At 53.4% G+C, this 25862-nt stretch overlaps 2 protein-coding genes across 3 annotated transcripts; both read left to right on the top strand.

The window, feature by feature from the left end:
• The first annotated feature begins 1571 nt into the window (after positions 1-1571).
• LAD1 (ladinin 1) lies at positions 1572-11938 on the top strand. 2 transcript variants are annotated; one of them, XM_049833062.1, is made up of 10 exons: positions 1572-1724; positions 4898-5038; positions 6441-6945; positions 7369-7512; positions 8250-8299; positions 9173-9245; positions 9633-9764; positions 10162-10251; positions 11414-11491; positions 11860-11938. In XM_049833062.1, exons 1-10 carry the CDS (start codon positions 1687-1689, stop codon positions 11863-11865), a joined length of 1257 nt encoding a protein of 418 aa, XP_049689019.1. In that variant the 5' UTR covers positions 1572-1686; the 3' UTR covers positions 11866-11938. The 2 variants fall into 2 exon arrangements, with proteins under 2 accessions (XP_049689019.1, XP_049689020.1); XM_049833063.1 differs by having other exon boundaries at positions 11875-11889.
• On the top strand, positions 11923-25426 carry TNNT2 (troponin T2, cardiac type). The gene is made up of 17 exons (XM_049833064.1): positions 11923-11984; positions 15991-16038; positions 17032-17042; positions 17166-17183; positions 17831-17860; positions 18626-18682; positions 19274-19306; positions 19830-19865; positions 20161-20182; positions 21148-21208; positions 21345-21461; positions 21838-21915; positions 22059-22169; positions 22546-22655; positions 23124-23214; positions 23759-23799; positions 25162-25426. The coding sequence occupies exons 2-17, from the start codon at positions 16001-16003 to the stop codon at positions 25208-25210; spliced, it is 903 nt and encodes a 300-aa protein (XP_049689021.1). The 5' UTR covers positions 11923-11984; positions 15991-16000; the 3' UTR covers positions 25211-25426.
• Positions 25427-25862: the final 436 nt, after the last annotated feature.

Here is a 25862-nt window from a genome sequence, read left to right as displayed (position 1 = left end):
TCCCCAGCTGCTAAATGCCTGTCTAGAATTTCTTCATCTTAATAATGAGAGGAATCACAAACTGTGAGGTTTTATATTCCTTTGCTGTGTAGATCGTACCTGGGGGTGTTCTTTCACTACATTCAGTCTAATCCTTTTTAAAATCCCGTTAAATCCTATGCTTCAGTGATATCCTTTGGCAATGAGTTTTGCAAGTAAAGTGCTCACAGTGCATTAATCAGAAAGGTTTATTGCTTTGTAGTAGCTTCGTGATGCTGAACTACTATATATAGTTTGTCAGCAATTAGCAGGACGCTTGCAAGGTTATTTAAGTACTTTTTTTTCCTTATGCCACAACTTGCTGAATTTTCTGTATGTATGAAAACACTTGAAAGACAACTGGTGACTGCAAGAAGAAAGAAAACCAGAGAATGAGCCCTGCTTGAAGCAGATGGCTCATTTGACAGGGCTATCTTTTAGAAATGGGTTTTTAATCAGGAACCTTTGATTAACGTAATTCCTTTGATTGCTCAGGTCCTGGGCACACCCCTGTGGGCTGGAGGCATGTGTGGCAAGCCTAGCCTTATAACCAGTCCCTCAGGCTGGTGGAGAGATGGGTCACACAGGGATCAGAGACTGAATTTGTACTCAAGGGGTCCTGGATGACTTTTTCTGCAGGCACCCACCATGATAACTGCCCAGCTGCCCCCAACAGTGAAAGCACTGGGGTCCTGGCCACACTGTGCACCTGGGCTGGCCCCAGGTAAAAACCAGGCTTGGACCGGGCTCTGCTGTGTCTGGGTGCCCCTGTCACCCCAATAAGACAGTGCCCCTGTTGTCTTCACATCTGCCCTTTGAAGGAGAATGTTGCCCTGTGTGAGTGTGGGGGGACAAGGTCTCGGGACCAGCCCGGGGCGGGGGGACGATAGGTTTGATGGATTTGGTCCAGACATGGGATGAGGCTGGGCACACAGCTCCCCTCTGGCACAGGGGTTCAGCACCCAAAAATTGGATACCCCCCATGCTTCAGCCACTTCCTCTGAGACTTCATGAGTTCTCAGAGGAACTGCAGCAAAGCTCATAATGAGAGGGAGGCCATGATGGCTCAATCCAAGACGTCCAGAAAAGGCTGAAAGTAGCAGGGCACCCTCCCATGCTCTTTGGAAAGGGCTGGACTGCACCCAGATGGAGGTGTTTTAATGACTGTTTTGGATCCCTGGGAGCCAGCCTCCTCCTACTCAGCCCAAGGTAATTCACCTCCTCCACTGGTGTTGGAGGAGTTGTTGACTGGTGGAGAGCGGCTGGTAAAACAGGTTCTCTGCAGGGAGTTGTCTCTGAAACCCTGGGAGACCTGGATGGATCGAGCCCTGAGCGTGGGTCTCTGCTCGAACCCTGGCATAGCAGGCAGCGAGGAGTGATTTGCTTTTGCGTGGCACTCCTGGGCAGGGCGTCTTTTGCACGGCGCCGCTAGTAGAAAAATTACAGCCTTGCCTCTGTCAAGGTAGATAAGAAACCATGTGATGCAGCGTGGTGGTAAATGGGTTGCAGGCAGGGTAAAGGTGCACAGGGAAATAACCTTGCAGGGAGTTCCTCCCTCCGCGGGGAGCAGAGTCTTTGGGCAGCACAGATCCCCGCAGGTCTGACAGCGCCTTGGCCTTGATGCCTGCACAAGTTTTAGGGGCTCTCTGAATCTCACAGGAAGCAGGAATGTCTTTTAGCAGAAGGAACTGGTCTGATCTCTCCAGGTAGGTGCTGTGGTTTAATGCTTAACCCTTTCCACCAGCGGGAGGGAGGGGGGTGAAGGTGGGCTGCTGGCACGGCGAGCCTTGGCCAAGGGGGAGGATGGGAAGAGGGGGCAGCTGCCATGGGGGTTTTTGCTTTCAGAGGTGGTGCCAGCCCTGTTGAGAGCTCGGCGCTACTGGAGTTTCTTGTGAGTGGGCAAGATCAGAGACATTTTTGTTTCTGCTGCCTGGGGAAGCTGAGTGCCGCATAGGAAAATGGATCTGGAAATGCATCCTTGCCCTGTGTTGGATATATTTTTGGTCTGGTTTGCCTTTCTTTGGGATACAGTCTGCCTGGGCTGTGCCTCCAGACTTGCTCTAGAGCCGGCTGTGGGGTTTTTCCCTTGCCCCGTATCCATACAGCCCCTGGGTGTGTGTGCCGGCTCTGCGTGTGGAGGTTGCAGCCTCTGCCCATCCGGCACTGAGCAAGAACTGATTCATCGGCCGCTGAACGATCCCTGCAGCCCCGTGGGTTGGCTGCTCCACTCGGTCTTTTCTAAAAAGTGGTTTTTGGCTCCGATGGGAGCTGGGACAGGTGAGGCTCCTGGACATCAGGGTGGGGGTGTGTGTGTGTGAGTCAGGGGCTTACAAGAAGCCTGGGTGATGTGGGAATAGCTCTGGACCTCCTGCAGACCCCGGGGCAAGCACTGCCAACCTCAGCTGCACAGGCACAGTAATGGTGACTCAAAAGCAGCTACACTCTTGCACAAAATGGAGCAGAAATCCTAGTTTAAGGGGATGTGATGGCTCTGAGACTTAATTGCAAACACCAGCACTTCAAGTAAGACACCCACCACGGCCACCCAGAAAAGGGAATTGAGACCCCATTGCTCGGAGGCTGCCAGCTCACACCCTGCCTCCGTTATGGATGGGACGGATCCAGAGGGCATCCCAGCCCCATCCAGTTCCACCTCCTCTGAGCCATGGACCTGCCCAAAGGCAAGCCCAGTGGGGTCCTGCACCCAGGTTATTTCACAACCCAGGAAGGCAGTTTCTCCTCTCTCATTAGATGAGACAGCATTCACTGAAACAGCACAAATGTCAGATATCTCAGCACTAATGATTAACAGGGCAGGAGAGGACAAGGCAGGGGGAGACTTGCCAATCTTTTTTTATTCAACTCTTTGAGATTAAAAAAGGTAAAATGGTGAAAAATAAATCCCTCTTTGAAAAGAGGAGGGAAGGATTGGCAAAGCAAATCCATAGCTTAATGGGTAGATTTCTTAATTACAAATAATGAGAAACTGCATGTTGATAATGCCAGGTTATGTGCTGCCTCTGAAGGAGCCAAGCAACTGCAAGGCAGGAAAATCTCATTTTCATTTCAAAAGAGCCTGTGCATGCAAAAACAAAGAAGTAACTGGCTCTTGTGGATTTAAACCAGCGTTAGTGTTCCACGCTGTCACTGCTTGAGGGACAACAGTGCTTAGCAGAGGCACGTCCATACGCACGTGCTAACCTTGCCGGGTGGGAATGTGTATGTGCAATGATTGCTGCACCAGGATATCACATCGTGCTGTGCAAATAAAGCCATGCTGCCTTCCCAGTGCAGCTAAGCTGTGTACAAATATTTACGGGGTCAGGCCCATGGAGGCGAGCACAGCTGCAAGGAGCTGAATGGGGGGGGTGTCCCCCAGCAGGGTGAGAGCCAGCTGGGGATGCTTGTGGGGTCCCTGGGGCAGGTCCCAGCCTTCTCCATCCCCGCCTCTCCCAATGCCAAGCATGGCATCAGGGACCACCTGGAGCGCCCCAGCAATGGGTCTGATTGCTGCTGGGGTGTGAAGGCTGCTTGGGGGTGCAAGGGGTGATGGGGATGGAGGCGGTGGGAGGGAAGAGCAGCACACCCCCTGTCCCCAAACAGGCACTGAGCTCTCAGCCAGGACCCGTTCCCCCTTTGCTCTCCGTTCTGCTCTGCTGACCCTTTCACGCTCCCCCGCCTCCCTCGACCAGGAAGAACAGAAGCTGCAAATAGTTGCGGGGGGTAATGTGGTTTAATTTATGACCCAGCTTTCATTACACAGTAACTCGTGAACCACGCTGCAAGTCACCATGTCCGCAACAGCGTTAGCGATACCACAGGCCTGGACCTGCTCTGACTTTCACATTCTTAAAAGTCAAATTCAAAGTAAACCCTGAGAATGGATGAAACTGGAGTGCCAGCTACAGAGCTGGGATGCTGCAATGGGATGGATCCTGTTCAGGGAGGGCTCTGCCCTGTCAGGCTGTTGGGGGTGGTGGGAGCTCCACTGGGACCCTTGCATGTGTCTGCAGCTGATTGAGGACTAGTGCTGTAGGTAAATGAACACTGTTGTGAAAAGCTCAATTCAGCCAATAAAAATATTTCCCAACACAGTTCATGCACCGGCAGAGAGGGTGGGCAGGTTTTGCACAGAGAAAGGAAGGGAAAGCTGGTGTTTTCCAAAGAATTTTTATTCAGCATGGCATTTTATCCAAAAAATTTATACACTTGGCTTGTGCAAAATAAAATCTTTAAAGGTGACTCTTTAAAGATGATTACAAACCTTGCCTTTTTGGTACAATCTGTGATTACAAACAATTCCCAGTCCCAGCCACATGCAGGGAGTAAGAGGAGCTCCTGCTGTCCCTGTTTCCAGGCAGACCTTGTCAGCAGTTGCCTTCAGCCTCTGATGCTTCTGCATCTGATGCTTTTTGCTTAATAAAAATTAAAATGCCATCACCACAACTCACATTGGGGCTAAAATCTTCTGCCACTAGTAGCTACCCTTCCAGTTCATGTGGTTGAGATCTATGTGGTGGCTCTAAGGTCCTGGCCTTGCTGAGTTACAGGTTAAATATCCTTTCCCTGGAAGGTTTGCTTAATGTAGAGATTCCTTTTAAATGAATGCTCCCTCCAGTAGAAGAAATTGGGAGTTATAAAGTGCTTGTGTTGGGAAATGCCTGCATCAGCTGGGTGGAGCGAGAGTGCTTTGCGGCACCTGGCTCGTGTTGGCATCCCTCTCCTCCAGCCCTGTGCAGCAACTGGGGAAGGCAACCTCCATCAGCCCCTTGGCCGTTGCCCAAGGGTGTTTCAATCTCCTTTCTTGTCTGGCATCAGAGCTGCAAGCTCCCCATGCAGGACACAGCCTCACCATGTCCTTATGTTTCATCCCAAACAGCTTGGCCAGGCAGAGGACCCTTGAGGATGAAGAAGAGCAGCAAAGAGAGCGCCGGCGAAGGCACCGGAACATGCTGTCCTCCACATCGACAGATGAAGAACCTCCTAGCCCTGTGAAAGACACCAGTCCAGCTTCCAGCAGGTGGGGGGGGGTCCTGCTAGCATCAGTCTTGCTCATGATGCTGACAGCTTGCAGCTTGCTGCCTTGTTTTTCTCAACCCTGAGCCAAAGCTGCTGCAGTTGGTGGGATTCTCTTCTGGATGAGAGTGGGCTGAGCTATGGGAAAAGCAGGGGTCCAATGGGCCTTTAGGCAGAAGGTTGGGCTTCACACGAGGAATACAAGAAGAGGGGTATATTTCTGGTGGGCCCAGTCATGGGCCTCAACATGTCCCACAGCACAGGGAGCTGGTGTGCCAGGGGTGAGGGTTGGTGCTGAAGTTGAGATCAGATGGGTGCTGGCCATGCCCCAGTGGCATCTTGAGCAGGTAAGAACAGACAGGCACTCATCTCTGCAGGACAGGTGAGCCAAGCATGCAGAGCCTGGCTGGTTGTCCTCCTCCTCCTCTGAACCTTGCAGTGATGTTGTATGACCTTTGCTGAAGTGGGGAGGGGACCCAAGGGCTTTCCAGTGGTGCTCCCAAAGGCCGTTGCTGCAGGGAGCTGAGATTTGGAGGTGCCCTGAGATCAGGCTGCCCCTACACAACCTGACCCACTCTCTAAATTGATCCTGGAAATGTCCAATATTTAGATGTTTTTTGTCCACAGTGAGACTCATGCTCTAGAGGTGTTTCTCTCTGTGTTTCAGACAGGGTGGAGTTAGGATGCTTGGGTTCGATATGGGTTGAATAGGGGGTGGATATAACTAATGTGAACAAGCTAGACAGGACAAGTCACCCTTCCCTGGTGCTAGCACAGGCTGGCCATATGGTGAATGCAATTCAGAAGGAGGGCAAATATGCCATCTCCTTCCCAAGTCCTGGCAACTGTGTAGATACAGTCTGCATGGCCCTGGACAAGTGTCCTATCTGCCCCTTCCCAAATCTGGTTCATGTGTTTGCCTGTGGGAATGAGGGGAAATGACTGTTTTGCAGAATGTATTGGGACTGTGGTTGAACCCTGCCATAGCAGATTGACTTACAACCAACACTTTACACTTAAAGATAGTGGTATTTTTATCTAGTCCAGTGAAGAGACACAGACACATGTCCCATCCAGCAGCAGAACCAGCACGCTGCTCTGAGCCCACAGCTCGTTGGCACAGCACTTCGTGGATGCTGATGTCCTGGGATGAGGCTGCAGAAATACTTAATCTCTGCTACGAAAAGGAAAAAAAGACTTTTAATCCAAACTTGTTCTCAGAGAGCCTAGCTGGGGTGATGGGGATGAGTGTGGCTGCAAGGCCTGTTTTGCAGGGATGCCTCCAGGATGTTGGTGGGATTCCCCCCCAGAGCCTTTCACCTGGGTTAACCTTACCTGCAGCACAAAAGCCAGTCCTCTGGCCCCAGGGTGCTGAGGTTTGCCCTCCATTTTGTCTCTGTCTCTAGACCTCAATCCCTGGTGAAGCCAGTGTCTCCGGAGAATGAGGAAGAGCATAAGCTCTCGGAGGTGCTGAAGACACAAGAAGGGAGATGGACAAAGTCCCCGATGACTGCCTCTGAAAAGCTGAGGCAGGAGAAGGAGCAGCAGGAGCCAGGGGTGGGAGCGAGCTGTGCAGAGGCAAGGACACAGCTACACGTGGGGCGGGAGAGCATCAGGGCTGGAGAGCGGGGTCAGGATGCAGCCAAGGGCAGAGGGGACTTGCCAGGAGACCAGCACCCAGAGCCAGCCTCGGAGAGGAAGGTGGTGGTGAGGGGACAGCTCCAGAACAAAGAGAGGCAAGGTGTGGGGTCTCCTCAAGGCGAGCAGAGGAAGGAGGTGGGGGAGCTGCAGCAGCAGGCATCACTGGAGCTGGGGCGCTGCCGGCTCCGTGAAGTGAAGATCCTTACCAGACAGGGAAGCCGCAGCACAGAGAAGACAGCCTTGGTGGTGACCTCATCTCTGGACCAGCAGGTGAGCAGGAATGGACAAGGCTCCAGCCCTTGGGGTGTGAGGTCCTGGGTGCTGGGAGGACAACAGAGTGAGAGAGAGCCCCGAAGTACCAGGAGGGAAATGGGACCCATGGGCTTTTGGGGAAGGTTTTTCTGAGAGCTGCAAACCACGTGGTGGTGGGCAGGGTCCCACCACCTCCTTTCCCTCCCTTGCATGTACTATTCTGATCACCTTCTCCAGCAAGCCCCTACTGATTGCCATCACAGTTTCACTGAAGAGGCATTTGGGGCTTTGCGTATCCAAATGAGACAGCCAAGGTTTGGGGGATTTTGATCTCGAACTCCTGCCTCCAAACCAGTTCCCACCCTGGCTGCTCTGCTCCCTGCACTTCAGCCTTCTCTGCAGACTCTGCAGGGATGCATCAGATGTCTGCTTTTTCCTCAGCAACCATCCAGGAATCCCTCAAAGCAGGTAATACAGCTGTCTCCCACCCAAGATGAACCTGCAGAAAAGTCAGATACTTCTCCAACTCATGTCACCTACAGCAGCTCCATCAGACGAACCAGCCCAAGAACTGTTTCCTTTCGGGTAAGAGCTAAAGCAAGTGGGAGAAAGACTCCCATATAGGCAGTGGAGGATGGGGGGAAGGAAGGGTTGCTTTGGTCTCCAGGTTATGTTGGCAGAGTCTGCTCCCAAAAGTGCATTCAAAATCCACCCTTGATCTGGGCATTTCAATTCTGCTTTAGTCTTTCCTCCATTTTCCTTCTCTGTGTCTGACCGAAGGCCTGTGATGATGAGCATGCCCATGTTCGTACACTTTGTGCTGGCATGGAAACTTGTGGGAAGTGATGAGAAAACAGGGAGCTCGTTGTCCTCAGATTTTCCAAAGAGTCACATGAGTGACCATCCACCCTCCGGCTCTTCTTGTCTTCTCTGAGAGCACAGGATAAAAATAAAACCCATCCTCTTTCTTGTCCCCTGTTACATCCCTCAGAATATCTTCAATTCTAGCTCCTGCAAAAGATCTCTGGAATAAAGTGCTTGGAGAGGCTGGGAAAACCAAGAGCTGTTGAGATCCTCCCTGCTGTGAATCAGAGCTCACTGGCTAGGCTTAATTGACTTTCATGGTGCTTTATTGGGAATAAAACTGTTAGCACTACAAAGTGTCTTTAGTCTGGAGAGCTTTGAGATATGAGATAAGCTCTGGTGTGTGTGAAAATGGAGCTTGCTTGAAAATGGGGGAGATGAGTCTGAGACAGTTTCTCCCATGATTATTTTTGATAACCAAAGCTGGCTCCAGTATCTCCTCTCCTTGTGTCTTCCAGGTGATCTCAAGAAAACAGAAAGAAGAAAGCCAAAGCCTTCTCACAAGGAGGTCAGCACCTCTCTTCACATTACTTTGGTCTTGCTGGGCAGGAATTGTCATCCTTTGTTTTCCAAGGGAGGAGGAGGAGGAGGAAGAGGAAGTGATGGGACCTGGTACCAGCTAGTGAGTGCCCTGGCACAGGTCTGCTGAACATTGGTCTCCAGGCTGACCGGGCAGTGATGCTTAGCAGAGGACAGGACAATGTCCAACACATAGCTTCCATCTGTACAAGATCCCCCCAGCTAGCCCCTGCTGTCTCTTGGTTGATGCAGTTTCTCATTGCCGCTTGTGTCTGCACAGGAGTGGTTAAGTATTAAGTGGTGCAGCACCACAACAGGGTCCCATCCTTGGAGATACCAAAACCCTCTATACAGGTCCATAAGCAACCTGATCTGGCTTTGGTGGCCAGATCAAGTGATTCTCCACATCTCCATGGCAAGGTTGGGACAGGTGGCTTAAAAACCCTTGAGGAACCAAGGGCTCAGGTCTGAATGCAAGGGAGTCAATAGGCTGCCCTCTCCCACCTCTGAATGCAGGGCAGAGCGGGACTTTACGGGCACCTGGGCTTGCTCCTAGGCATACTATAGGCAAACTCATACTGATATCAGTGAAGATGCAGTTCAGACCTGGCAGTGGTGAAGGTAGGGTAAACTGAGAAGTTCAGAGCTATTTTTCAGTGTACAGTGTGGCCCTAGTAAGATGGTGAGACCCAGAGATCTTAATCACAAGCAGAGAATGAGCTGCCTTCGTTCACTTGGCAGACAGATGCAGGAGGAGTGCCTGGGTTGGACAGGGTCTTCTCCCACTAAGTGGAGTCCTCCAGGACCATGGGCTGAGTCCCAGGAGATCCCGAGTGTTCAACCCTCCCTTTTTCTTCATCAGCGCAAGTCTGAGGATCCCAGGTAGCAGCACCACCATTGGGGAGAAGCTGGAAAAGTACACCTCAGCTGTGCAGGTATCGAAAACCCTTGGCAGAGCTGAACTGGCATGGGAGGCATGTGTGGGGAGAAGGAGAGGGGTGGCCTTGAGCTGAGTGGGGAAGGGAGAAAGGGACTGAGCTGCACCGAACAACCAATACTAATGGGGTTGAAGAAGATGGTCCCAGGCAAAAAAAGGGGTTGGTCTCAGGGTTTTAGGAGCAGGGAGGGGTTATCCCTTGAAGATGGTCATGGGGATGCTGCACAGTCCTGCTGGGGGGAGCAGCGGGGCAAGCCCATGAGCTGGTGATAGGCAGGGAAGGAGCAGACCCCAATGGGCTTGGGATGCAGGCCAGAAGCAGGACTTTGCTTTTTACTGCTTGTGGTGCAGCATGGCCCCTGCTGATGCCCCTCTCTCCTCCCAGCGCTCAGAGGTGGTGAAATCGTCTCTGACTGTTCAGAAAAGCCTCTTGCTGTCCTCGGAGGGGGTGGCCAGCAAGCGCAACTTCTTCGAGGCGAGTGCTCCCAGCAAGGCTGAGCCGCTTGCTGTCAGGAAGGTAAGGGCAGGAGCTGGCCTGAACGAGGACCTTCCAGTAGGGTCCTGTGCTGGGGCAGCCACCAACTTTTTGGACGAGTCTTCCCCTCTTTGGATACCAACACACAGCCCAGTAGGCTGCTGCCTGGATGCAGTTTGGTGGGAGTCTGGTGCTTGCTGAGCGGTGCCAGGCAAGGCTGGGCTTGGGCACTGGCTGCCACCAAAACTGTGCTCTGGTGGTGTGTGGGTTAGTGCCAACGTGCTCGTATCTCAGGAGCTGGGAAAGAGCCAAGGTGTAGGTTGGTATCTGCCTGTTGCGGGTTTGCTCAGTCTCCCCATGTTCTGGGGACTGTCCTGAGTTACATTTGTGCAGTGGGAGAGCTGGTGCTGTAATGCTGGTGTCCCTCTCTGTGCCACAGGACAACCTGAAGATCCCGGGATCAGTGACATCCCGCATTAATCTGTGGATCAGCCGAGCTCAGGAGCCTGCCAAAGAGGAAAAGAGCAAGGTACTGGCTTGCGCCAAGACCTCGGGGTAGAGCCCTGAGACCAGGCAGCCTGGTGAGACATGTCCCTGCATCTGGGGTGGTGGGTCTTGAAGGGTTGATGAACCCTTGGCTGAACCCATTAAAGGGTTTGAGAGGAGTTTAGCCAGGGTCAGAGATTTGGGTGCTGCAGGGCCACCACGGTGAGTCATCAGGGCTCTACTTGTTGCTGTGCCCTGATCCTGAACCCAAAGTGCCCGAAGCAGCTGTTCCCAGCCCTTGGTGGGGTGAGGAGGGAGCAAGCATCAGCTGGGACCTGACCTGCCCCCACTGAGAGAGATCACCCCAACATGATCCCATCTCTACCAGTGTTTGGAGGACTAGCTCTGTCCTGGAGGCCACTGGGAGATGAGCCATATGCTCAGTCCTTCAGCACTGGGCTCTGTTGGACTTTGAGACCTGTGTGTGCACTGAGAGCTCCTGCTGCATGTGGGGTCCAGAGTGATCTGCAACCCTCAGTGTATCCAAGCCCCAAAAAGTAGGGTGTCTTGTAGCTGTGGGTGCAAAGTGCCCAGGTAAGGGGACTCAGAGGTCATCACTTTGTCACCATGATTGCTCCAGGGGCATGTATGTGAGGGAGATGTACAAGAGACCCTTTGGCCTCTTTGGGTAGTTTACTGTACTTGGAAAGGGGAGGTTCAGCAGGTCCTGGGGAGGTATCACTGTTTACAGCAATGAGGTGTTTTTCCACTGCTCTTAGCAGAGTCTCCTGCAGCTGCATGGGTACAGGACCAGGAGGGGCAGCTCCAGCCCAGCCCTGCAGGCCGGGCAGGCAAGCCCAGGCACCCCCAGTGCTGAGCTGCAGAGATTAGCACTGCCCAAACATGTCTGTACCGGGAGAGTGTGCTGGCTCTGTCTGCCAGGAAAAGGTTTGCTCCTGGGGTCACTCTTGGGTAAAGCTTGCAGCTCCTTTATCAGTTTTCCCTATAATGATGCTTGTTGCCATCCATCTCTGTGGGCTGGAGCTGCACTTGGTTTTGAGGGTCTACCAGGTGCAGAATCTCAAAGCTGGCTGGTTTTACCTGGAGCATGTATGCTTCAAGGTTTTGTTCAAGTCAGACCAGGGCAACGCTGCACGTGATGCATGGGGAAAACCTTGTGCCACTTATGACTCTCCTGTTTGCAGGACATCAGGAAAATAAATAGCCTGCCAAACCGTGATGTCTGGGTAAAGCAGCCTGGAGACAACCCTGGAGACACCAAGGTAGACATGGAACTGCTTTGAAAATTCGTGCATTCTCTGAGCTAGTGTCAGAGTTGGGACCTGCCCACCAGTGCATCACCCACAGGGCAGGTGTGGGAGAACCAGACTATGGGGGGGGGAGGGGTTGTGTGGAACATCCAGGATCCCATGACTTAGGAGGGTCAGCAGGAGGGGACAACTGGAGGCAGCTGTAAGGGTGAGAAGAGGTCTGGTCTGGAAGAGGAAGGGAAGTGGCATGTGGTGGGATTTAGGGGATGCCTGCATGCCCCATCCTCTGTTTGGGACAAGTATGGTCCTGGTTAAAGTAGCTGCCTTTGGGGGTTTGCATCCTCAGGCCCGGCCTCACTGTTTCTCACTTTCTTTTCCAGTTGTAATAATATCAGTTGTAATAATATCAGATGATCTGGGAAAAACTGTTTTGCTCTGAAGATCAAAGCCTAGCCGTACCCAACCGTCCAGCAGTCCACTGCCATGAGAGTCTCCCACGCCACGTGTAGGTGCACCCCAGGTTGCTGGGGTCTTCTGCTTGTGGGATGGGAATGAAGAAGGCTGGAAGATTATCCCTGCGCCCCCAGTCCTCACTCACTGCCTGCCTGGGAGCGCCCAGGCCTGGAGACTCCTTGCAAGTGCTGAAGGCAGACTCTTGCCTTGTTTCCCCAAAATATTTTGGTGTTTTGCTTCTAATCTCTGGCTGTGGCCCACAACTGCTTGCAAAGAGGATCAACCTATACATCTTGGCAGCTGGATCATGTCAGTGGGGCAAGAAGCTGCCTGGCCAAGGGAGTTTCAGCTGCATGTCCATGGACCTTGTCCATCCCTGCTGCCTGGCTCATGTGGGGTGAGGTGGGGCAGGCAGATGTCACCCCCCCTCCTAGGCTGTCACTGCTGGAGGGACCCAACCAAAGGCAAACAGTGTTTGCAAAGTCACACGGGTGCCAGTGCAGCTTGGAGATGCTTTATGGAAGGAGGGTGGACCTGATGGCCCTGGTGCTTCCCTCCAGCACAGAGCTAAGCCAGAGCCAGAGCCTTGGCCTTTTCCACCTTGCCCTTACTGTCCCCTGCCCTCTACAAGCAGTGACCCCTTTCACTCAGTGGTACAGGAGGAGTGGGCTGGCCACAACCCTATTTTTGGTGTTGCACGGAGCTGAGCACCTTGTGCTGGGCCCCTTCTGCAGACCCCATTTCCCTTTCACCCTTCTTCCTGAGCCCGTTGCCCATGGCTACGCAGCCCCCTGGTCCTGCACTCCCTGGGCTGCTGAGGCCACCCAGCAGGGAAAAGGAGTGCTCTCTTGAGGCCAGCTTTCAGGTGCCATGGGCAGCCCATAAAATGATGCTCAAATCCTTGTGCCAGAGCCATTCAATGGGCTAGGGCTGTGCCTTGAGCAACTATTGCGGTGTCCAAATTTGGTGTGGGGCTCTACTGCTGCCCCTGGATCTGATCTTGCTTGCTGGGCTTTGGAAAGGACTTTGTTTTCTCTGTGCCATTTTTTTTTCTAATAAAAGTTGCTCTTTCTAAGACGCTCCCGGTCACCTGCTCCTGGGCTGGACTGGGAACAGTTTGCTTCCCTTCTTCTGGCAGGAGGTAAAAAGGCAAAAACCTGAGACAAATGTGTCTGGGGGTGTGTGGTAAAAGCAGCCTGAGACTCTTCCCTTCTCATTACAGCATCTTGGACCTGGTGCAGCGGCTGAGCAAGCCCAGGTCAGGGGCTGTGATGGAGGGTCCAGTCCTCCATTCATGGCAGCGCTGCCTTATCAGCGTCCCTGGCCCTAGAAAGTGACAGCTGGCTGGCTTGTGTCAGCCCCTTGGGCACTTGCGTATCTCAGTCCAGAGGGTTTAAAATAGCAAATCTCTGAGGCCACACAATAGCTTGGGCTTATATGGGCTCCTGGGGGGGAAGGGGGAGCGGCAGAGGGGGCCAGGGCTGCGGCTGCCAAAATAGCAGCTCACAAGTGTTGCATTCCTTGCTGGGCGCCGGGCGCATTCCTCCCACCGCTGCCCGCCCCGGGGTGGGTGCTGGAGCCCCCTTAAAGCCTCCTGCCCCCAAAGAGCATTTCCCAGACGTCCGCCAGCTTCCCCTCAGCTCCCTGGGATCTCACCAGCGTCCTGCGGCAGAGGTAAGGCTGGGGCGGCGGGACGCCCACTCGTGGCGTAGGGTGCTGAGGGGAAGGGCAGTTGTTAAAGACTCAGCAGTGATTTGGCTCAGGGTTAATGGCCCTCCCCAGCCGCTTGCACTGGGATGTATTTTTGCCATGAAGGCACTCCCATGGATAAAGCATCAGGACCCTCTCCAGGGGTTTGTATTTGCAGCTTGCCCAATGCCTTTTGAACTACCCTGATGTGTGCCAAGGTGGCTGAGAAGGATTTTGGCTGGCCTGTTTCCAGGTGAATCTCATAGATCCTATTCCCTGTGTCTGGAGATGACAGGAGGGATGCAATGCCTGTGGGAGAGTCAGGCCAGCCTGGCCCTGGCTTACCGGCAGCCCACAGGGTGGGTTAGAGGTAGGATGCTCCTGTGCATGGTCTGGCCCTGCCAAGCAGGAAGGGAGCAGTGACATGACTCTGGGAAATGAGAGCTCCATGTCGGGGTAGCCTGGAGGAAAGCAGAGACTGTGAACTGTGGAGGATTAACTCAGCCCCAGAATTGTGACCCGCCAGGGGGATTTTAAGGAGTGGGAGGGATATCTGGAGCGTTTTATCCACAGCAAATTATGGTAGATTTTTTTCAGTCAATATGTGCAATGTTTCCTCTTTAACTCTGTAATATGTCTGCTGGGTTCTCCTAATTCTTTCAAAACAAGATTTCAGCGCTTTAATGGAAAGGTTTATCTGTTTCTGTGCAGAGGATGGATAAGTATTTCCTAGAGGCTCTTTCTGATATAACGTTAGTTTTTCTAGTGTACCCCCTTAACAGTGCTGGGTTTGTTGCTGTTCCTCAGCAAAAGCTCTGTGGGATCTAGTGATGTATGAGAGAGGAGGTGAAAGGAAATGTAGAAATAAGCTTCCACAAATGCATGTTTGCACTGTTGTGGCCAGGAGGGAGTCTCTGCTCTTGTGTTGTGAAAGGACCACATGAAGTCTTGGGTGCTCAGAGGCCACATAAACAATTTAGCCAAACTCTGGGGGTAGCAGGACCATGCCAAGCTGGGGGGAAAAGTGGGGCCAGGAATTGATGTTCGATGGGGAACAGAGATTGAGGGGATGGTTCTAGAGGGTTGTGCTTAGGGCCAAGCCCCAGATGCATCAGAGGCAAGGGAACGATGATGGCAGAAGCAGGTGGTGAACCCAAGGCAGACAGGGCTGAGTTCTGACTTCATTTGTCTCCAAAAAGCACCTTCTGAGTCATTGCTCAGAAGTGAGATTTGACAACCCCCTGGGAGCCACAGGTATGCAGAGGCACTCCTCCTGTAATGTGTCTTTCCCATGCTTGTGGATTCCAGTTCTGGATTCAGCATCTTGAATAAGCGATCCTGAAGCCTGTCCTACCCATCCAGGGTAATAAATACTCGACAGATGTAGCCAGGACCAGTTGTTCCCAGACACCCAGCAGAAGAAGTGAAGCGGCGCTGCTCTGGGAACAGGTGGTTTAGCACATGGAAGTTATTTCTAGAGCTGCCTTGCGTTGTCCTGCTGCATCTCAGCTTTGCTGAGGTCTAGCACAAGTGCAAGCAGTGGACAGGCTGTGCAGGGACTTGGGCTGATGCTCAGGGCTGCTCTGGGATGCCCAGGGCTGGGGCTGGTCATGGGGCTTGTCTGTACTGACCTTGCGGTGGAGCATTGGGTGGAAGCTAAATAAGGTGGGATGATGAGTAAAGTCCTGGCCATGGCTGGGAGGGAGACAGGTGAGCTGGGAAGATGAGCATGGCCGTTTCTGCAGAGTTATTAGCCCTATTGCTAAACCAGGCTGTGAATTATTCCTTTTAGCTAACCTCAGTCTCAGGGCCCTCAGTCCTGCTGAGCCCAGATTGCCACTTTCCAGAGCACACTCTGCACTTGGAGGGCTGGGCTGGGACGTCTTACCGAGATCTAGTGCTGTGGCTTGTGCAGGACTGTAAACCTGAGATAACAGGATGTCCCTGCAAGTTCCTATAACCCAACTGAGCTAAGAATAGTCAGGAAGCAAAATAAGCTGAACATTATAATTGGGTTATTTTCCCGTGCCCTGAGCAAACAGAGCATCCTGAGATGGCTGTGGCGAGGGGAGCTGTGTGTCCTGGACATGGCTCCTGACAGCAGTTATCAGTGTTGCATGAGGCTGTGTCTAATCTCCTGCCTCCTATTTGGGGCAAGCTGTGATCCTGGGACGGGAGGGGAGGAGGGAGCCTTATCTCTGTTGAGATAATGCTGTCACAGCCTGACTGGGGACAGCTTGAAGCTCCAAGCACTTTGGAGAGACACAGCATCTCTGTGCCCATGTCTCAGGTGCTGGAGGACAAGTTGTGCTTGTCCTTATCTCAGCTCCTAACCCTCACTTTTTCCAATCTGCCTTGAATTCTGCTAGATAACCAGGCATGTCGGACTCCGAAGAGGTTGTCGAAGAATATGAGCAGTAAGTGGTGTGTTTTTAAACACCCTTTCTTTCTCCTTATTCCTGCCTTCCCGCAGGGTCGCAGTGTTGCTTAGGGGTGCTATTTGAAGGGCACTGGCTCTCGTCATTACCCCAGCACCTGGCGTGAAAGGGCCTTGGGATTCCCCCACCGTGTGCCCATCTGCACCACTGCTGTGATAGTGCTGAGACCCCCAGCAGTGGGGAGTTTTGCACTGCGAGTGGTATCAGCACATACATGGCAAGGGACAGTCCCTGCATTAGAATTGCTGCAGTCCAAATCAGTGAGACAGATAGACCTGGGAAAAGCCGAAGTCATCAGTCTGCTGCTGCTGGGGTCTTACCACCACATCCAGAGCATCACTCCTCAAGGCCCAAATTTGAGGGCAACTTTTGCTGGTGAGGGCTGCTGGACCATGAGGTGCACCCCAGAGAGAAGGGGCTCAATATCCAAGCTATGTTGTCATAGGCACCAGTCCAAACACAGTTCCTACTTATCCACCAGCAGAAGATGTAGACATGAATCCTTCTCTTATGTTTAAATGCCATGACAGGCTCGCATGTCTCGGCAATCAGTCTGAACCCCTGTGCCCAGTGTCCCCTGGACACACCTGAGGACAGACTGTGCATCTCCCCCAAGGTCAGGAATGGGGCAAAGGTGGGATGTGAGGTGCCCGTTTCAAGGATTACAGGCCATGGTCACTCAATATTCTCAAGCTGCAGAACAGTGTTGTGCTCTGACCACTGTTGAACTGTCAGCTGAGCACTTCAGCTCCTGCTACCTGCAGCCTGCAGGGTGATCTGGGTCTTGTCCCATCCCCACTGTCACCTTACAGCATGCCACACAGCAGCCTGTCCAGCAGTCATTGCCCATTCCTACAAAAAAGGGAAGCCAGCCTTGAGGAAATTTGAAATTCCTCTTTGGCCCCACTGATGGACATACACGCCCCATTGCAGCAGATCACTGTAACTGCAAATTTGTGTTGTGCTTTGCAGGGAGCAGGAAGGTAAGAGGACGTGGATCGTCTGTGGCTGACCTGAGGCTGAAGCTAAGAAATGATCAGAGCAGCTTTAATAACCTGCGTCTTTTTCCCTTCCCTCTCTCCTGTCTGCATGTGTGCTCTGTGAAGAGGAGTACGTGGAAGAAGGTAGGTGTTTCACTGGCAGTTCCAAGGACCAAGAAACAAATGCTGTTGGTTCAGTGTTTTGTTTGGGTGGGTTGTGGTGGTAAGCTCCTTGACTGCAATGGGGAAATCATGACCAGGAAAGGCAGATGGGACCATGTTCTAGATTACTCCGTCTGAAATATCAGTATGACCAAATCCAGCCTGAATTTTCTTGGGATCTGTTTTGTCAGAGTGATCCCTTGACTCAAAACTGGGGTGGAAATACTGGACTTGGACGTTGGCAGAGATGTGAGCCCAATAACTCAACAAGACCTGAAGCCTCAGCTGAATGTATATTAATGTTGGTCAAACACAAACCTCCAACTGCCTCAGTCTGATGAAGAAGCAAACCCCATGGTGCATACAGCCACTCTGGACACAGCTGGGCTGTGTATTTGGGGCTGGGTTTGGCAGCTGGGTTTTGCTGAGCCTCTTGCTGCTTCAGGACACTGCCACGCAGCCTGGGCTGCTGCACAGCAAAACACCCTGAATGTTAAAACCGAAGAGAGGCACAAGGGGGAAACCACTGCAGTGCTAGAGTCACCTCGTGCACACCATAGCTACATCCCACAGCTTTATGGCGTCCAGCTAACCTCTGCACTTATTCCTTTCCCTCCTCCCTGGCTCAGAAGAGGAAGAATGGATAGAGGAAGAAGACGGTAGTTATTGCACCTTTCTTTATTTCGTCTCTCCACTGCTGCTGTGAATATGTCGTGGGTCGGTGTGTCTTTTGCCTCTCCCTGGTTGGGAAATGGTTTTCTTTCATTCTTCCACTTCTCTCTCTTGTTTCTTGCACTCCCCCTTTCCTGCCCTGCTGTGCTGTGCATATCTGCTCCTGTGTCTGTGGCTTCTCTCTTACATCTGTCAACCAAATGCACTCGTGGTTTGCTATCTTCTTTTTCTTTCCTTCTCTCTTGCTGTGGGACCACAAGTCTTCCCAGGACCTGTGGGCCCCAGCATCGCTCTGACTCCAGTGGAGGACTCTTGTGGGGTTACTGCTCCCTCCAGTGGAAAAATGCTCCAACAGTGTCATAAATAAGATTGTGAAGGTGCCAAAGGCACGTTCTCTAATGCCAGCCAGTGTTGTTCTTTGCTGGCTAGAGGAGAGCAATAGAAATCACCCACCCCCATCCTGAGGTATAAGAGCATGACAGCATGAGAGGGAATGAGGGAAAAAGCAGGAGGTGGCTATAAATCCTTTAATTTTACTTTTTTTGCCCTGCCCAAGCACAGAGAGCAGCCCTTAGGTAAAGGTTAGAGTGAAACCCTTTGCCTTCTGAGCCGCTGCTTCTTTTCCCTGCAGCTATGTCTCCCTCGGGCCTCTCTCTCAGCCCGCTCCATGCTGCAGTTGTCCTGACACCGGGATCTGTAGGGAGCCAGCGGGAGCGGCTGCTGTTGGACTCATGCTGCCTGTTATTCCACAGGTCAGGAAGAACAGGTAGAGGAAGCAGACGAGGAGACCGAAGAAACCAAGGCAGAAGGTGTGTGGTGGCTTTGTCAGCGAGCTCCTGTGGCTTGGCTGGAGCTGTGCTCTCCTTCAGTGGGGTGGCAAGCAGGGTGGTCTGGGATGACCCAGCATGGCCTGTGACAACAGGCCAGTAGCACAGAGGGGCAGCTGTCCCCTGTATCTGTGGTTTCCAGTAAGGAGGTGTCAAAACTGAGACCTTCTTTCCTGATCTACTGAGTGCCTTGGTGCTGCAAGCATGAGGATAATGGTGTCTTCTGCTTGTTGCTGATCAAAGAGTTTGTGTCCAGCACTCCAAAATAATGCCAAAACTGAGTTAAACCTGTTCCACCAAGAGGTCCCTGTAGCCTTAGAGGGGGCATTTCTAGAGCTGGGGTCATGCTCTGATGCGTCTTACCATCCAAAGAGCACTGGACTTCATGAGACCTCTTTGGAGCAGCTGGCATTGCCTGTTATCCTATGTGTCCCCATGCTGTCATGGCTGGTGGGGCAGGCTCAGATACCAGCTGTGCTCCCCAAGTTAGGGTGCTGGGACCCCTCTGTGCTGGAGGGATGTGGTTGCCCTCACCCACAAATACTCATATTCTTCCCATTGCTTTTGAAACAGAACAAGAAGATGAAACGCAAGCACCAGGAGAAGGTAAAGGAGTGGAGGAGAGACAGTTTTGGCCATTTCAGTCCTATTCCCTGTCCCCCAGGACACTGGGCCCTTGTTATGGTGGTTTTGGCATTGTATTCATTTGCTGCTGAAGAGAAAGAATCTGCGGTAAATGGTGCAGAGCTGCCCTGGCCCCATCCTCCACCAGGGCTGGGTTAGCAGGAGGCCTACAGGAGGGATGGCTTTGTGCTGCCTAGCTAAGAAATTCACCCAAAGTACAGAAGGAGAGGGTAGTACTACGGCTTTCCCAGCCCGAGCTCTTGCAAAGCTTGTCTGGGTTTCTCCTGGAGAGGACCTGGGCATCTCCTGGTCTGTCTGTGAGTGAGGGGTGTCTGTGAGGCAGCTGCTCTCTTCCCATTCATCCTGGAGGGATGGAGCTGGGTTTTGCAGGGGGGATAAGCATGGGGCAGAGGGGAACAGCTTGGCTGAACCATCCCACTGTGTCCATGGGTAGGGTGCAGAGCAGGTCTGGCCTCTGGGAGCCAAAGCATCATGTTTTCCACAGGTGGAGAGGGGGAACGAGAGCAGGAGCCTGGGGAAGGTGAAGTATCCATCCTTGTTCCTTTCTGGGGTGGGAGGGACTGCCCCTTCATCTGTGTAAGGATGTACCAAATGCCTTTCTGCTCAGCCAGGAGCATCAACGTGTTTCTTGGGTTTTGGCACACAGATGGACACCTCACTGCATGCCTCTTTGCTGGAAGATGATCCATAGTGCAGTCTGTGCTGCTGGGAGAGAGGGGTAGCTCAGTTCAGTATTGTGGGGTTTGTGCCAAGGTGTGGAAGCAAATGCCTCTGTGACACTAACTTCTTTCTCTCCTGCTCCTGGGGACCCGCAGGTGAATCGAAGCCAAAGCCCAAGTAAGTGTTGGTGCATTTTCTTTGGTGCAAGGTCTGAACTAGGAGCTGTGCCAGGGCAGAAGGTCCATGTGATGGGCTTAGCACCACAATCCATAAAGGGCATGGGACAGTGAAGCCTCAAGCATGAAAGCTGGGTGGGAACTGGGACATGGAAAGAAAAAGTGAGAGAAATAGGCAGATAAACATAGAATATGAAGAAGATCCTGAGAATGAGGTCTCGAAGCATTTTGTGTGCTCCTTGAAGGAGGCCCAGCTGCCCTGTGGCACTGCAGCTGGAAAAAAATCTGTGTGCACCCCAGCCTGGGGTACATGGTCCATGGCACAGCCAGGGTCTTGCTTCTCCAATATGCTCCTGGCCATGGTTGGCATGAAGCAGGCATTTGCATGAGTGCCAGCATCCCTGGGACAGGAGCACCTGCCTGAAGGAGCAGGGCCGTGAACCATTGCCAGTAACCTGTGGGTCTTTGGGGACCCCAGGATGCTGCAGTCTGGGAGGCAGATCTGTCCTCAGCCACGATCTCTTCATTCCTTTGTGTCTTTATGTGCCCCTACTGAGCATCTCCTGCCCTCCCTCAAGCCCACAGAGGATGAGAGGATGGTTTCCAGCTGCCTGTCTCAGGTCACACTGGAGCACGCAGTTCTTCTGTGCTCTTTTGGGTGAGCAGTGGGGTGGCTGCCAACCACAGGGTGCCTGGCAAAGGGTCATGGCCAAGTTGCCTGCAGCTTGCAGAGTTATTCCAGACATGCGGGTGCCTTGGAGTGCTTCCCGGGAATGCCAGAGTTCTTCCTCTGAGGCTGTCCAGCTGGCAACTTCCAGCAAGCAGCATTATACTTCCCTGTCCTCAAAATGTGCTCACTCTGTATCCCTGGGGACTGTGAGGCTCAGAGGGCTGAGCAGACCAGCATATGGATGAAAGGCACTGTCCTGTCAGGCTCACCATCCTCCAGCTCACCTTCGATTGCAGGGTCTTCATGCCAAACCTGGTGCCTCCCAAAATCCCAGATGGTGAGCGACTGGATTTTGACGTAAGTAGTGCAGTCAACATCAAGCCCTGGGAGCTGATCCCCTCACGTTGCTCCTCCACACTGTGCCCAGCAGCTCTGCAGCTCCTGGAGGGCTTCACTCATGTGAGTTTCTGTCCGGTGTCTCTATCCGGTGCAGGACATCCACCGCAAGCGCATGGAGAAGGACCTGAATGAACTGCAGGCCCTCATTGAAGCCCACTTTGAAAGCAGGAAAAAGGAAGAAGAAGAGCTCATGTCCCTCAAGGACAGGATTGTATGCCTACAGCTTTCCCCTCTATTGCTATTGCCACCCTCTCCCCTGTGGGCACACAGGCACGATCATTTCCCCACAGTCCTGACAGCAAGACCTGAGATATCCCATGTCCCTGCAAGACAGAGCCTGAGATTTGAGCCAGATTTTGTACCCCAGTGCCCAGGAAGCCCCTGGTCTGGCTGCTGCGATGCTGCGGTGTCTAACGGAGATGCACCTTCCCCCATGGTCACTGGTCCACATGCTCCCTTGGGAGGCGTGGGAGCATCAGATCTGCCCTTGGGGCTCTCAGGGCTTTTGGAGTCAGGGATGTGTCGCTAGGGACAAAGAAGATGCAGTTTCCCTGGGGTCTCCAAGCCAACATCCTCTCCTTCTGCAGGAACAGCGGCGAGCAGAGAGGGCAGAGCAGCAGCGGATTCGCAGCGAGAGGGAGAAGGAGCGCCAAGCCCGCATGGCCGTGAGTCTCCCTCCAGGGATGGGGGGGCTTGGACTAGTCTTGGGTAGCACAAGGCTGGCCATGGAGCACATGGGAGCATGAACTGTGTGTTGCATGCAAGTCGGTCCATGAGGTCTCTGTCCGTCTGCTTCTGACCCTGGCAGGAAGAAAGAGCTCGCAAAGAGGAAGAGGAGGCACGGAAGAAGGCTGAGGAGGAAGCGCGGAAGAAGAAAGCTTTCTCCAACATGCTGCATTTTGGAGGCTACATGCAGAAGGTGTGATCCTGCCCTGGGTGGTTGCGGTGAAGCCACTGGTGCTCCTAGGAAGGGCTCAACCATGGGTTGGCTTCACAGCACTGTGGTTTCTACAAGCAGAAGAAGACAGGCCACCGTTGTTGGGTCACAGCAGCGGTCAGAGGGCCAAAGTTGAGTTGAGAGCTCTGCTTTGCAGATGCTGGCCAGGGTGGGTCCAGCCACACCTCAGGGACAGGGATGGGGGGGGGTCTTGTCCACTATTGCCAAAATTTCCTTGAGTACTTCATGTGCTTCTGGAGTCCCAAAAGCTGAGGATGTTGGGGCCAGAACTGGGGATAAGGGTAGAGCAAATGCTGGGCAGATTTCCTTCCCTCCAATGGACTGATGGTTTCCTCAGTCAGAGAAAAAGGGTGGGAAGAAGCAAACAGAGCGGGAAAAGAAGAAGAAGATCCTCAGTGAACGGCGGAAGCCCCTGAACATCGACCACCTCAACGAAGACAAGCTGAGGTGAGCATGGGCTGCAGGAGGGATGTCCAGGGCAGGGGCTCTGCTTTGGGTCCCACCTCCTGGGGCAGGATCCTGGGCCGGTGCAGGCTGTTTGGGCCTTGCAGCCCAGACAAGAGGGTGATGGCACAGCTGGGAGACGGGCTGTGACACCCCACCGGGGACATGGGCTCTGTTGCTCCGCAGGGCCACCTTTGCCAGGCTGCTGCTGACGGGCTGGCCATCAGAGGGAGCCACGCTCACATGCGTGGGACATGCATGTCCCCATATGTCCCGACCTCACCCAGGACTGGTCCACTCGTGGACTGGCATCACCGCCAGGCTAACACATCCCTCTCTGGTCATGAAGCCTGCAGAGACCCGTCCTGGGGGAGCAGGCGAGATGGTGCCATCACTTCCCTGTCCCCTGCAGTGAGCTCCCTGTGGGACTCATCCCTTTTCTGCACTGACACCAGCCAGCTCTTCCCACAGGGACAAGGCCAAGGAGCTATGGCAAACCATTCGTGATCTGGAGGCTGAGAAATTTGATCTGCAGGAAAAGTTCAAGCGGCAGAAATACGAGGTGAGCCGCAAGGTCTTCCATGAGCTTGCTCAGCCTCTGTGTGCCTGGCTGCTCCTTCTGCTCCCAATGTGGGAGACGAGGTGGGTTGTCTGACTGATGGTGGTGTCACAGGGAAGCTGGCCACACCAGAAAAGGACTGTGCCCCACCTTCTGCATGGGGGGACAAACACCCAAGAGGCTCTGCAACACTGAAAGCAAAGCCACATCTGCCTCCCTTTTGGAGATGAGCCAGGATCAAACCAACCCTCCCAGTGGTTGCCAGCCACCCTGGCAAGGCTGAGCACACAGCTATGAAATGCTGGATGATGTGACAGCTGGTGAAGGGGGCTCTGTGGTGTCCCTGTGGCCTCCCAGCTCCGGGGGATGTGTGCTTTGCACTGTGACAGGCTTCCCACTGCGCTGCACATCATGGCCCAGTGATAAACCCCATGCAAGAACCACTGGGGAAGAGAGAGCAGTGATGCATCTTTGCCCAGACCCTCGTCTCTGGCTGGGCGTGGGGCATCTTGCCAGGCCTCACCAGCTGCCTGTGTTTCTCTTGCAGATCAATGTCCTCCGAAACCGCGTTAGTGACCACCAGAAAGTGTAAGTCCCCAGGCAGGCTGAGCATCCTTTCTTGATGCTTCCTGCCCTTCCAGCTCCCTGCTCCTCTGGCCCCAATTCCCTCCCTGTGTATCTCCTGGCTCTCTTGCACCCTCGCAGAGCCACCTCTTGTCCTTCGCACTCCTGCCTCTGGTCCCACTGGTACCCGGTGTTCATGGACCTGCAGGTCTGGCCCAGGGACCTTGGTCCATGCTGCTCTGCTCCTATTGAGAGACCCCCATTGCCTCCCACCTCCACCAGCTTCCCCCTGGCCCAAAGACCCCAGCTGGAGATGGACCCCGGCTAGACCCCACCTCTGCACATAGAGCCTTGGGTCTTGTGGGGTCCTGCCAGCCTCCAGCTGCCCCCATCCCTGCAGTGGCTGTACCCAGTATCTCAGGGAAGGTGCTGGAGATCCCAGCTCATGTAGGAGGGGAAATCCCACAGGCTGTGGGAGCTGTGCAGCCCCGCAAGGTCAGGGGAGCCTGTTCCTGTGCCCATGTTCCACAGGACTGGGGGACCCTTTGTAGGAGGGTGGAGGTGGGTGTTTACCCCCCACCCTCGGGAGCACCATGCTGCTCTTGCATCCCCATCCCGCCCTGCCATCTCACATGAGAGGTGCTCAGCCTGCCCCATGTGTCAGGTAGCAGCATCTCCAGCCCACTTACACCAAATCTCTCTTCTCTTCTGCCCCAACACATCCTGTTACTGCAGCAAAGGGTGAGTACAGGTGTTCCCTGAGTGCTGTGTGTCTCCCACTGCATGGATGCTGCATGGACGCTGGGGCTGATATCAGGCTAGCAGTAGGGTTGAGGGAGGAGGCAATGCCAAGGATTGGCAGCCAAAGCTGTGCTGGTGACTCTCATGATGACATGCCAGAAATGCCCTTCACTGTCCACCCGAGCCTTCTCCTCCTCTCTACTGACCCATGCCCAGAGCAGTGCTTGTTCCTCTGATGCTCGTTAAGAAAAGTGATGTGGTGGGTCCTGGCTAACAGCTTCACAGCTTTGGGTTCTTGGAAGGAGGATCCTGCAGCCATTGTTATCCCTCTGCAACCAGAGATCCAACGCATCGATTCTTCTCTGAAGGAATCTTGGGAGGGAGAAGCATGAGAAGGGAATTGGGCATCCTTGGAAACACCTGGCAAAATGCATGAGCTTGTTCCCATAGAGTCCCAAAACACATAGACTGACTCAGGACACAAGGTTTTGCCTGGAGCCACTGAAGACCACCTTACCCACAGGGCACTGAGCATCAACCGGAGATGGCTTGGTCCTCTTTGCAGGACTGCTGATAGCCCCCACCTTGTCCCTCTTACACGGTCACTAACGCCTTTTTGCATGTGCTTTTCTGCTTCTCTTCCAGGTCAAAGGCTGCCCGTGGGAAGACCATGGTGGGCGGCCGGTGGAAATAGATGACTCAGAAGGCAAAGGAGGCTCAGCCACGGAGAGGTATATTGCCTTTTGGTTGACCAGCTGGCTTCCCCACATCGTGGAGCCTGCACCATGCGCCCACTCTCCCTCCCACTGCACAGAGCTTGCAAAGACATTGCTGCAGGCACAGTTCTGTCTGGGTGGGCAGATGCTTTGCGTGGTGCCGTTTCTCATCTCCATGCCCCCAGTTAATGTTGTGTCTGTAAATAAAGAGAACGGTGAGGGGGTGCATCTGTTGTCTCCATCCTGAAGCTCTGACCCCAGAGGAAACAGGCACAGGACAGTCTCAGCAGAGCTTGACTGAGCAAGCGCAGTTGCACACCTGCTTCTTGGGGCGTATGAGGATGCAGCAACCATCCAGGACCTCCCGAATAACATGTCCCCTTGCCTCACAGCATCTCACACCTGCAGTCCTTGGGAGGTTTTGTAACAGACCTCAGTGGTCTGACCTGCTTTTCCTGCTGAAGTTTGGGGCAATCCTAGTAGTGGCCAGTTTAGTTTTTGCTTTTGCTGTACTAGAGCCCCTCTTCGCTCCACTCTGTGTCAGGGTTGGCCTTGTGGCAGAGTATGGATAGGGCCACTGCTTCCAAGTGTCTTATTCCATGACTTAGTCACAAACCCTTCTTCCAGGCC

This window comes from Accipiter gentilis, chromosome 29, assembly GCF_929443795.1.
Source record: "Accipiter gentilis chromosome 29, bAccGen1.1, whole genome shotgun sequence".
In the NCBI taxonomy this organism is placed as follows: Eukaryota; Metazoa; Chordata; class Aves; order Accipitriformes; family Accipitridae; genus Astur; species Astur gentilis.
The sequence above is the reverse complement of the archived record's forward strand: the minus strand, read 5'-3'. Positions and strand labels throughout refer to the sequence as shown.

Bases quoted from the DNA above. Each gene is read 5' to 3' on its own strand.
- TNNT2 (XM_049833064.1), top strand. From the start codon at position 16,001: ATGTCGGACTCCGAAGAGGTTGTCGAAGAATATGAGCA. The intron at 19,866-20,160 runs GTGAAGTATCCA...GGGGACCCGCAG, and splicing joins AGAGCAGGAGCCTGGGGAAG to GTGAATCGAAGCCAAAGCCC. The intron at 23,215-23,758 runs GTGAGCCGCAAG...TTTCTCTTGCAG, and splicing joins TCAAGCGGCAGAAATACGAG to ATCAATGTCCTCCGAAACCG.
- LAD1 (XM_049833062.1), top strand. From the start codon at position 1,687: ATGTCTTTTAGCAGAAGGAACTGGTCTGATCTCTCCAG. The intron at 8,300-9,172 runs GTCAGCACCTCT...TTTCTTCATCAG, and splicing joins CAAAGCCTTCTCACAAGGAG to CGCAAGTCTGAGGATCCCAG. The intron at 10,252-11,413 runs GTACTGGCTTGC...TCCTGTTTGCAG, and splicing joins CCAAAGAGGAAAAGAGCAAG to GACATCAGGAAAATAAATAG.